This window comes from Homarus americanus, unplaced genomic scaffold, assembly GCF_018991925.1.
Source record: "Homarus americanus isolate GMGI-L3 unplaced genomic scaffold, GMGI_Hamer_2.0 scaffold48220, whole genome shotgun sequence".
NCBI classification, from domain to species: domain Eukaryota; kingdom Metazoa; phylum Arthropoda; class Malacostraca; order Decapoda; family Nephropidae; genus Homarus; species Homarus americanus.
The window spans coordinates 2,115,832-2,128,254 of NW_024755060.1; the positions used below are offsets into that span (position 1 = coordinate 2,115,832).

At 39.2% G+C, this 12,423-nt stretch overlaps 1 protein-coding gene across 14 annotated transcripts in view; it reads right to left on the reverse strand.

Moving 5' to 3' along the window:
- Nucleotides 1–1,214: 1,214 nt before the first annotated feature.
- Nucleotides 1,215–12,423, reverse strand: part of LOC121856415 (protein unc-80 homolog) — a 104,959-nt gene continuing 93,750 nt past the window's right edge. For 12 of the 14 annotated variants that reach the window (XM_042352005.1, XM_042352011.1, XM_042352014.1 and 9 more), the window contains 6 exons: nt 9,477–9,599; nt 6,598–6,761; nt 5,989–6,170; nt 5,193–5,328; nt 4,668–4,781; nt 1,215–3,483 (listed from right to left, as the gene is read on the reverse strand). In XM_042352005.1, coding sequence (XP_042207939.1) covers nt 2,107–3,483; nt 4,668–4,781; nt 5,193–5,328; nt 5,989–6,170; nt 6,598–6,761; nt 9,477–9,599 — 2,096 coding nt within the window. In that variant the 3' untranslated portion in view covers nt 1,215–2,106. Of the gene's footprint in view, nt 3,484–4,667; nt 4,782–5,192; nt 5,329–5,988; nt 6,171–6,597; nt 6,762–8,648; nt 8,679–9,476; nt 9,600–12,423 lie in introns of all 14 variants that reach the window. The other 2 variants (XM_042352009.1, XM_042352010.1) reach the window with 2 other exon arrangements.

Sequence of the window (12,423 nt, forward strand, 5' to 3'; positions counted from 1 at the left end):
ATAACGAAAAATGCTAAAAACGGAAAAAAGCTAAAAACGAAAAAAGCTAAAAAGCTAAAAAATTAAAGTCTGAAATGCGAAGAAAAGGCAAAAAAATATTTTAATTATAGCTTTTTTGACTGCATTTTAGCTTATTTCATTTTTTAGCTTTTAGCTTTTTCCATTAAGCTTATTTCAGTTCTCGTTTTTAGCCTTTTTCGTTTTTTTTGGCTTTATTCTTTATTTCTAAACTTTTTGCATTTTTAGCTTAACTTTTTTTGTTCTTAGCTTTATTAGATTTTTTGCTAGCCATTTTTTTCGTATTTTAGCTTTATAAGTCGGTTTTATCTTTGTTTTTCTTTGTTTGCTAAAGCAGTTTCCTTGTTAGCTTTTAATAAAATACAGTAAAAACAGTATCTCAATTTACTTTGTACAAATTGTTAGAAATTATTACCGCCACCATAGGCTGTCTGTTACAGCTAGGCAAGATCCCTCTTTTGTGACCAGGGTCTGTACACAGGTGACATATGAGCGACCTAACCTGGGACCAATGCAAAACTACCAACCTGGTCGAATGTCTGAGCACTACTAGAGGTAAGCAAACCAGACAAGCCTGACATTGGCCTTAGCAGTGACAGACTACCTCTGGAGGCCTCACCTAGCTCCCGGTGACCTTACACAGCACCTGGTAACCTCATTAAGCCCCTACTAGCTCTACACAACTAGCAGACAGAGAGAGCCTCTGGCAGACTCCATGGTGGTCTTAAACAGGCCCCATCAAGGAGGTTGAATGGATGGAGGTGGCACCCGCCTTTCTCTGCGACTTCATCCTCCATGGCTGATCCCTCTATAATGTGCATAATAAATAAAACAATAGTATAAATCCTGCAGTTATCTATAACCAATGTTTGTTCGTAAGTAGCTGCGGCAACTGTGGCCTTGTTGCCCTGACCAAGATGGCGGCCTGGCTTCAGGCGCCTGTTACATACACAGCGAACACCGCCTCTATCCCTTCAGAACCCTTGGGCCCCATTGACCTTGTAGCCTCATCCAGCCCCTGGCAGCATTACAGAGCCTCATAAGAGCATCACACAGGCCTTAGGAGCACCAATCAGCCCCTAATAGCATTGCAGTTCTTAAGTTTATACAACCTCCTGTCAGCCATACAGCCCCTAGTGGCCTCATACAGCCCTTAGCAGTGACACTGCCTCAGAAAATATACTTTTTAACGTACAACTAATACAAATACAAATTATAATTACAAGTTCGTCCACAGAGGAAAAACTCGTTGGTTACAAGCAAGTTATTACTGAAAACGTGGATAAGATAAATCTTGATATATATATATATACGTTTACTGTACTGTACAGGGGTCCCCAGGATATGAACGACTTTCGTTCCTAAGGACATACTTATGACTTAAGTTGGAAATGTATCAAAGTAAATATTTTAACTGAAATCTGAAAAATACTTTTCTCTCAGAATTGGAATTTAACGGCTTTATCTAATTAAGTACTTCCAGAATAACACAAAAACACCTATAATACACCATGGTAACCCATAGTTAGTGAGTAATTAGCATTGAAAAATATTCAAAGCATCATTACGGCCACTAATTGCCCAGCAATCGAATTGTGTACCATAGATTCGGAATCAGCCTGCTCAGGAGTACTGTACCTATACTGCGATTTTCAGCAAAATCAAATTTTTGGCCAAACCACAGAAAATGTATTGGCTAGTGTTCATAATTTAGGGACCCACAGTATATATAGTGTGCACATGTCCATATAGCACATATATACAATGTATGGGCATATACAGTACGTGCTATATGGGTGTATACACATATTATGGGTATACTATATGGGCATATATGCCTTTATAGTTTGTATAGGCCTATATACGTGCTCTGTGAAATATAATACCTTATTAGCACGTGAACTAAAAGCAACTTCATCAAATTTAAATGTTGGTAATTACTTCTATACATTGAATAATCTCAATACTTAAATTATATTTCCACAATTTTAAACACACTAACTTTTGTTTAAATTACTGTAATACTTCGTAAAATGATTTGAATATCGAAAGTGTATTTCCACTACACACACACAAGTTAGTTGTTATTTAAATTAGAGTATCTTCGTCTCTCTCTGCAACAAGTAAGGATTGTTCTGAAGGAGTACGACGTTCAAAACGTTTCAGTAATGAAGTTAGTTCTCCTGTTGTCAGATTGTCTTCTGACCGACCTTCTGACTGTGCTTCCCAAACATGTCTTAGTATACCAGCACTCACCCCTTCATGGCTACACTGTCCCGGTGCTCCCCTGTCCTCACGTTCAACTCCTGGCACTTCACCGCTCTCGTGTTTCATCCACACACGTTGCTCCTTGGCTTCTCCTTCAGTCCAAGAGTGCCTCCAGACAGTGGGCTGGGAGTGTTGAACCATACGGGCAGATTGTGCAGCTTGAGCAGGTGAAGCACATTGTGAAGCTTGGGTTGCATGGGAGGGGTGTCCAGAATAATGTGAGTGACTCGCACGTTCGTGGTGGGTACCTTGAGTGGTTTGGCCGCGAGGAAGATGCTGGGTACCTTCAACAGAGTAAATGGGGTGAGAAGTGTGCATAACATGATGTTCTGATTGACCTTGGTAACGTGATGGACTAGTCTGGAGTGAGGGAACAGAGTGAACAGCATGGGTTGGCTGAATAGGAGGGTCATGATGAACATGATGGATCAATTGTGTTGCGTGCATAGTGTGTGTAGCTCGTGTTGGGGAAGTAGAAGGCAATGTATGACTTGGACATGGTTGTGTTGACATTACATGCCCTGAGTGGCAATATATTTGGCTTACTTCCCGAGGAGAATGAGTAGCATGTGAATGATGTACTGGACGACCTGGATGACCAGAGTGTTTAAAATGACTAAGAAGACTTGGGTGTGTAGCCTGGGTAGTACGTGCCCCATGATGAATAGAGGGAGAGGACTGTGGAACTGATACAGCAGTGTGTAGGACTTGACCATGCAATGGTGTAGAAACACTGTGAAGGTGTGAGGGATGGGATGACCCAGTACGAGAATAAGAAAGATCTGAGAAATGGACAGAATGAGGTGTATGTGGTACATGGGTTGAGTGAGGAGCATGGGACCCATGAGGTGCATGTGATGTATGAACACAGTGATGTGTTTGTCCAGCATGGCTTAAATGTGAAGATTGTGAGACAGAGACAGAGTGAGGTGTGTGTACTGCATGGCCAGAGTATGGTGGTTGCACAATAATGGGAGACTGCTGAGAATGGGGAACATTAGAAGCATGTGGCAGTTGAGAATGTTGAACGTAAGTTGTCTGACGTGAAGACTGTGGAGGATGGGCTACAATACTGGGCTGATGAGACTCTTGGACCTGATGCATGGTCTTCTCAGTGGGAGGTGCAGACCCCCATGGAGCTGGTGGTGGAACACATGTGGTGTCCATCTTTGGACTGGCAGCAATAATTACCTCAGCCTGTAAAGTTGTATATCAACAGAATTTGAAGGCATGGTAAAATTCTTTATTATACAGATTAAAATTTTGATATAGAGAGCCGTGATGCAAGTAATGAAGGGGTTTCTGGCTCGCTCAACTGTTAAGTGACCTGCTAGTTTATGGTGACATGTGGCACTTGAACAAACCTTTAGTATTTTTTGTATCCTGAATCAAAAATGGTCAAGCAAATTTTAGAGTTACACAAAAGTGGAATCTGCAGGAACAATAACAATGTTGTTAACACCACAGTGGCGACAACAGCTGTAGGTATTCTTTGAAAACAGACAAGCTAAATATTTGGTGATAGAGTACAGTAACTACAAATATTGAACTTAAACTAAAGTCAATTTGCAAACAAGTTTTTGTGGTTACAAAATGGTTAGCAAATACATAATTGTACAGCAGGCTGTCACAAGTCAATAAAGGGGTCTTAACTCAAGTGAAAACTGATCAATAACTAAACTCAATATTATTTAATTTTTTTTTTTTTTAACATTAACCTGTAAGAAAAATGGAGGTGAGATTCATGTAGAGTTTTCTAGTTATAGAACAGAAACCAAGGACAGGATGTATGTATTACAGTACACAATCTGTCAAATTAGCTAATTTGCATAATGCCTTGGCAAATTATGAAATATGTGAATATCATTTGTATCAATGAATTTATATGAATGTGACATAATGCAATTTTTTTAATCGGATAAATACTGAGCTGCCCCATAATCAGGTTAGGATATATTGTATTAGGTTTGGTGTAAATATTAATTCAATTTTTACAAACTATGGTTGAATAATCACTCACATTACATAAAGTAAAATAACATAACCATACCACAACATATACAGTATTTGCCATATTTAATGAAACTAAACATTTTCCTAGATAGTTTACAAATTTCTTAATTTGACAGATTGCCTGTACAGTAAAATATACAGTAAGAGAATGAAGTATCTTCCTGGGGTTTTGGCAGATACATTGCAGAATGCTTGAGCTATTCAACACATACATGTGTGGAACCCATAAATAGTCAGCAGGTCTGTGGAACCTTGGAAAGGGATCACCAGTGACACCATTCACTGTATTGGGTAGTCAGGTGTTAATATATTTCATTCTCTCACTGTACAAACACACCGTTGAATGGATTTAAAGAAGTTTCACTCACTGTCTTGTCACTAATGGCCCCAGGGTCATGGAATCTAGTCTCAGCCACTGAAGTTTTTCTTGGTGAGGCTCCAGCATGGCCTGTCAACGGCTCCTTATATCTCCCGGTACGCACCTGAAACATGAAGGACTTTCAACACCAAAGGACGCTTGACAACAATTACACCCTGAGGATTCTAGAGTTCCCACACACAGGTAAGAAAAAGAGACATGGTTTTTTTACAAATTACTGGAAATGAACCGCCGATCTTAACTCCATCTGTGTACCCTTTAAAAATTTAAGTCAGACATCTACTGGTATGTATTCAAGAAACAACTACTTTTAAAGGGGCAGAGCTACATCAAGTGAGAGCCCATTGTCATGCTATGAAGGCCAACATACCAACACATTGGCCAAAAATGAAACTCATAAGTTAAAATTATGATATAAATAAAATCCTATAAGTTTGAATATCAAAATTAAAATAAAATCCCATATTCATTTAAAAATTACAAGTGGTTAAGTGCCTAATATCCTACTACTCGCCTGCATCTCAAGGCGTTCAAGCTCCTGAAGGCTCATATCAAAGCCACCGAAGCTCTCACGATATCCAGACATAGTGGAGGTCTCCATGTAGCTGATCTCACTAACACTCTCTGGTTCTGACTGGATGATGCTGGGCCTATAAATTAATCAGAATTAAAGTGCTTTTACACAGTGGAATTAGTGCACAGGGCTCGAGTTGAGGCAGTAAGAGCTGCTGTTGGCTAGTTGTAATAAATTATACCAGTTGTTATACTGCTCAAGCATTGAGTCCTGATTGATATTAGTTGTATAGTAATTATTACACCTTTGCTACTCAGCGAACCTTAGTAATTTTTTGATGAAGTATGTATGTTAATAAGTATGGGAGTTCAGTAGATGCCATAAGAAAAAATAAAACATCAATTTAAAAGAACTACTGTATCCCTAGTGGAACCCTCCATCCCCCAATGCACTTGTCTCATCTTGGTCCAACATTCTGTGATGCTGCTACATGTGAATCTGTGGCCAATTTTCTACAACTCGGGCCCAGTTTGTGCATAATACCTAACTTACAAGATCCCATGACTTTTTATTTTTTTTGCATATCTTAAAACTTATTTATATATTACAGTATTTAAATTCAGAAGAAACATTTTAAGCTATGCCTCATAATCATATTTTCCTAGATCAAAAATTAAAAATATTTTGTAAAATTTAAGATTTGACTCAACATTTATATTCACCTGAAATAATTGTATAAAACACCAACTTATACACTGTACTGCACAGTACTTACAAAATATACAAGTTTCCTTACTTTGATCTTTCTCTTTTGGTGGTGGTGTGGCCCTGAGGTGTAAATTCATCCTCGGGTATGAGAGGCACAGAGAGTTCTCTGAGGGCAGGAACCTCTCCACTTACTATCTGTGTTCCTGTCACAGGTGGCAGGCGGGTCGGCTCAACATCAATGTGTGCAACTTGAGGTTGTCGCTCTTGCATCTGAAATAATATAATCGAGCTTAAAATCCCCGAAAACCATTATACAGTTAAGCCCACAGCCGAGTGGGTTGGGTACAGTGCACACTAACCCTGGTAGGTTGTAGACTCAAGGGATGCTAAGGATTAGTGGCTGGGCAGTATCTTATGAATAAATCTAACCAGAAATAATTTAAACATTGCTTCTTCCTCCCTACTGTAATTAGTAGTGTTCAAAAGCAGGAGGCTGCCAAGCAGCAAGAGTCACAGAAACAACTGGTAAACTCTAAACTCACACTTGAATAAAACACAATGCCATCAACTAGAACATGTTCTAACAATACAAAATAAATTTGGAAGACCTCCAAGAATTTTATCTTTGGTGCTTTTTCCCATCAAGTTTTACAATGTATTACATTTCAAAAATTATTTAACACAAAATTTAGCTAACCTCAGCATGTCCGTGTTTGCTTTTGCGGAACCTGAAAGTCTTCCTGGACTGAGCCATCTGACGTTGTAGTCTGGGTCGCACACCACTACGAACACTTTCTTGGCTGCCGTTCACCATCCCACCCTCACCGGGGCTTGTTGGTGTCGACACACTACTATCCTCACCTGTAATGTGTTAATAGTTGTACAGTACAGGCCTTGAAGAATGGGTGTACGTGCTTCACTTAAAAACGTCATTAATAAATAAACTTATTGGATATATCAGATTCATTCATGTAACAAAAAGCCAAAGAAGAAGCACGTGTTAAAAAGAGGGACTCTGATCTTTGATAAATTACTCTCCTCTGGAGGACTGCAATATAAAGTTTTTGCTTCTGATTATTGATTATGATTAACAGATTTCATAAAACTTTACAGACTTCTGATGATTAATATGCAAGAAAGACAAAAGGCGAATTTGTTTGATTTGAAGAATTTCCTATACCTGTATTATATTCCGGTAGCAAAAAATGGATATAAATACATTCTTAATTTGAAAGTTCTTGCACTTAAAAAGAGTCCTTTCTCAGAACAAAATATGTTTCTCCTACAGTAAAAATACAGGGATGAAGGCCTACAGGATATAGGTTGATAGTTATACGAGAAGTTGATCTTCAAATCCTATCTTCTTATTGAGCTGGGATCAGTGGACTAATATAGTCATCATGTCCACATAGTTGATAATACAGAACCATAAACTTATGATGGGAGATAAAAATATTATGTAAATTTTGAAAGATAAACCTCCACAACCACACCAAATTCCTTTAAAAGTAACTTTTGTTATGGCAGTTTTCCCTACAAGATGGTTGGGAGTCTTCTTCAGTTTGGCAACACAACTATGGAGCCGTCAAGATCAACCATCTCAGGTCCAGCCTGTTAGGTCAGCCCACAGGAAGAATAGAGGGATTTGAAATACATAATCACAGCTCGACTATAAAATAGGATTTCGGGAAGCCAGAATAAGGAAGCCTCCTTGTGTTCACTAAAATTAACTCAATCAAACTTTATTAGACCTGAGGGATATTCTTCACGTGAAAGTCAAGGAGGGCCATTATCACATACCCGAGGGTCACTGTCAGGTTGGAAGATATTAAGAAAGCTATGCTCATTGGTCTCCACTCTGACAAAGCTTGTTGAATAAAGTGAGCCATTACCTTGAAACATACATGAACTGCCTTCACCAGAAAAAGTTAATGAAAAGCCATAAGGTAAGTTTCCATACTTGTGCACAAATAACAAACAAGGCATCCAATTTTGGTATAAGAACTTAAGTACTACAGTGTACATCACAGCAGAGTAATGCCCCATACTCTGCCTGACCACAGGACTACCTATAAAGTACTAGTGTTCCATGGGTTGGAAGTCTTGAGCATAACCAATACAGCAGTGACCTATATCATGTCACACAGGATAACACAATAGTCTTGTGGTGAGTGAGGTAAAGCAATTGTGTGTCAAGTCCAGCTAGTACAAGTATATGAGCAGATGACATCCCAAAGTAAGACCTACCAGCTAACTATCTTTCCATCAAAGCAATGAGGGAGGACTCATCTACCAGTGGTCTAATGACTGCAAGAAAACCACTATGATCATACAACACTGGACAATGAAGGTCATAACAAAGAACTGACCAATTGCCTAATTGGTGAGTACAGTACACTGATAAGTTGTGAAATGATAATACAGGTACTCCTGTATAACTAAATACAAAATAAAGTACAGTACAGTATATCATTCATGCTCATGATCAAATATGTATCTTCCTGATCATCTATAAATGAGTTTCAAATGTTGTCTACAGCCTGTGATGGAACTAATATATTGACTAGTTACTGTGAATACTTTACTATGAGACAAGAGTGTTATTATAAACTTGGTACCATACTACAGACTTGTACTTTATATTCTTAAGGGGATAATCTTCTTTCTAAGGATAAATTCAGGTTCTAGAGGGCAGGAACCTTGCTTCTAAATGATACCTGAAAAATGCTCCTTAAAATCATTACTTACTCCAGAGACGAACACCGTGAATCATGCAACCTGAAATGCGAGTTAAACGTGTGAGTGACCTGGTGAGTACTGTATCTCCTATGACGTGTATGATATGGAACACAGCACTGAATAACCAGGGCCAGTGTGTAGACAAGTGCATGTAACCTAAACAACTACAGCAAATGGTGGAAAAAGTACCAATAATCAACTAGAGTTTGGTGGTCTTGGTCAATGTGGGCATCTTATACCTGGTTCAGAGTGACCTATGGCAGTGATTATCACACAAGCAGTGAGAGACAACTTCATACTGCATGGCTCCAAGCAGAGTGGTCATTATCTTATAATACACTGTACCAATCAACATAAAACAGGGTAGCCAAAAGAGATGGACCTATTATATTGATCATCTTACACTAGAAAACTCAAGAGTGATCAGCTAGCACAGGACACCAACCATTACAACACTTACAACCATAAAATCTTGACAACAACATTAGATTATTTCTCTAAAGCCACAACAACCTGAGACAGACATATAAATAAAGCGTATAATGGCATCAAGTATCACTTATACTTATTAATATTCTGCAGAAGGATAAGTGGTCATCAATGCCACACCGATGATGCCAAACCGTCTTTACTCGTCACAAACGGTAATAATCCCCCGGAAGGTCACATTTAATACCATACATAAATTAATACTAAGTCAGCGACCATCTAGTGACAGGTTAACTCATAGTAACGTCAACAATATTTCCTATTTATAAAAACCTATAAAGTACATAATGTAATTATCTTCAACAGAGTAGAGTAGTAATAAACATCTCTCAGAGTTAATACACTTACCGGGGAGAGCAGGAACACTGCTCGCCTGCAGGTTGGGTTTAGAGCCTCGCTTGCGTAGGAGGAAAGTCTTGCGGTACAGGCGAGGCTCAGAGGAAGTGGCGTGCGGGGAAGGCCGCAGAGAGTCTAGTGGGAAACACACGAGAGGGAGCCACGCCAGACAAGCCCGGCCCGGGAGTGGATAGAGGAGGGAGCCGGCCCGGCAGGTAAGAGAGGCAGCAGCAGCGGCAGAAGAAGGTGGTTGGTAGAGAGGCACGAGGGACAGTCAAGGACACACATCAGTGACAGGCAGACAATATACACAACTATGGATGGTTATAGTCTTACTCATCACCACACTCAGGGGCTCCTACATATATGGTCTCATCACCACAACTCACTATAATAATTCCCTTCCTCCACTATTATGATATTCATAACACTTAACTCCACTGCAAAATATACACATACTCTACAGTATGTTGTGTATATAACTTCATGTCTCCCACAACCTTACTCGTCAGGTTCTTATCTCAGAGGTCATGTCTCACAACCTCTCCCCCTGACTCTCCACACCTCCAAACTAATGTATCTCTTGATCTAATTGGTCTTCTCCACATGCTTGAACCATTTCTGTCCACCTCTACACAAAACCTCTACCAATACTTTCAATATCCAGCTGTCATCTTCACCCAAAATATATTGACCATCACATATGCCTGAGCTCTCTTTGAGTTACATCCATACACCAATTATTAATGAAATTAACTTCTATATGTCTCTGTTATCACATTCACAAGACACCTGACCTTACACACACAAAGACAGAGATGATTACTGTTGTCATATCACTGAGGTTGGTGATACAGAGGTAATGTGCATGCCTCTCATTATGTGTCCTGGGTTTGATTCCCAGCCCAGGTTGGACAGGAGAAATGAGAAGGGTGTTATCCAGTATGACAAGAGCCATACTGGTCACAAGGCTGAGAGAGGTACTTCCACACAACATTTCCACATTTCAAGAAAATCGAATCAGTAGTTCAAGAACACGTCTTTTGTAAGTTATAGCGGCCATCTTAGATAACATCTTCCAAACTTTAATATCAAAAGAAATATATAACGAATCTGTCTCATCAATATACACTGCTCAACCTATCAATGGAAAAGTAACAAAATTTTTGGATGAGTGACTCCCTGGGAAACAATCACCGCTGGGCTTTGTCAACTAAGCTTGGTCAAACAACTAAAAACATCAATTACTGTACCGCTATTAACCTGAACAGCCACAGATCAAGTAAAGGCATGAGTGACCATAACAGCATCCACAATTCATGAACTAAAGTACACCAGCTGTTGTACACTGACATCAGGGCCTGGCAGTAGTTATCATCAGGAGTCTGTAGTCATCATTACACAGGATGACTACACCATTCTGATAACACCACAAGCTCTCAAGTGTTGCCCCTCACTACCAACTGAGTACTGGTACTATGGTGTTACAGAGTCACTACTTTACAGCACCATTGTCAAGTACTTAGTTACGGCACAGTATACCAGCTGGGGCACAGTATACCAGCTAGGGCACAGTATACCAGCTGGGACACAGTACACCAGCTAGGACACAGTACACCAGCTAGGACACAGTACACCAGCTAGGGCACAGTATACCAGCTGGGACACAGTACACCAGCTAGGACACAGTACACCAGCTAGGACACAGTACACCAGCTAGGGCACAGTATACCAGCTGGGGCACAGTACACCAGCTGGGGCACAGTACACCAGCTAGGACACAAACACCTCCAAACAACCTAGCACATTCATCTGTTTAGTTAGGGTAAGAAGGGTCTAAGTTACAACATGGACACTTTTGTTTATAGGAAAACATTTTAACCATTTTAGAAGTTCAGTTTTAGGAATGATTTAATATAGGATTATTTTATATTTCTATAAATTATTTTAATGCTAACTAATATATACTGGAAGGGGGGTATCATATACATGTAATTTAAAAAGTGCCAATGCATCTTACTATTATTATCTATCTATGTTCTTAAAAAAATGTTTCTACTCAATTATAAGCTGAAGCAAAAAAATACAACTCAAATATACTTCAAGTGTTTAAATCTGAACCTTCAATTACCAGAAGCACTCCACAAGTCATATAGTTCACCCTACTTAGAAGCTCGTCAAGCATCGTTAAAGAGGCAATTACAGAACCTAGTAATACAGGTCACCACAAATAATTACTGCTATCATGCTACTGTAATTCATCTAGTTTATCAATTTAATTCCTGTAATTCTTGGACAATTGAATAATGCATAAGGGAGAGTCACAACACCTCTATGTGACGTTATTAACAAGAGGGGGGGAGGTTATTATATACACAAGGTACACCTAAGACACAGTAAATGACAGTAACACATAAGGTGGTCAATTGACGATGGACAGTAACACTACACACACATATGGTACACACACAGGTATGATAGTCTAGAGGGGGAGTTTATCCAAGAAGCAAAGAGTTAAAGGGTAAAAAAATCTTATAATGACAAAAAAACATTAAGATTTTTAAGAGAAATAACATGCAGTAATAATATAGAATGTATAAAGCATCTAAACTTACCACATGTCTGATGCCACAGCTCGCGGAGGGGTACCGTACGTGTTACCGTCTAGCTAGGAACAGTATCAATGCACGTTCCCGTATAAATAAGCATCTGATGGCTCTGTCGACTTTCTTTGGTCAAGTTGCCTTACTGTTGTCTACCTGTGCTGTCTATGTACATTGGAAACTGTATACCTCCACCGTCTATGTATGCTGTATACCTGCACTGTCTATACACATGCTGAACTGTATGCCTTGCATTGTCTATATACATGCCAAACCAATTGCAAATTTGTATGATGATTTTACCGAACAAATATCATTATTAATATATACACTAAAACACCATTATATCTAACACT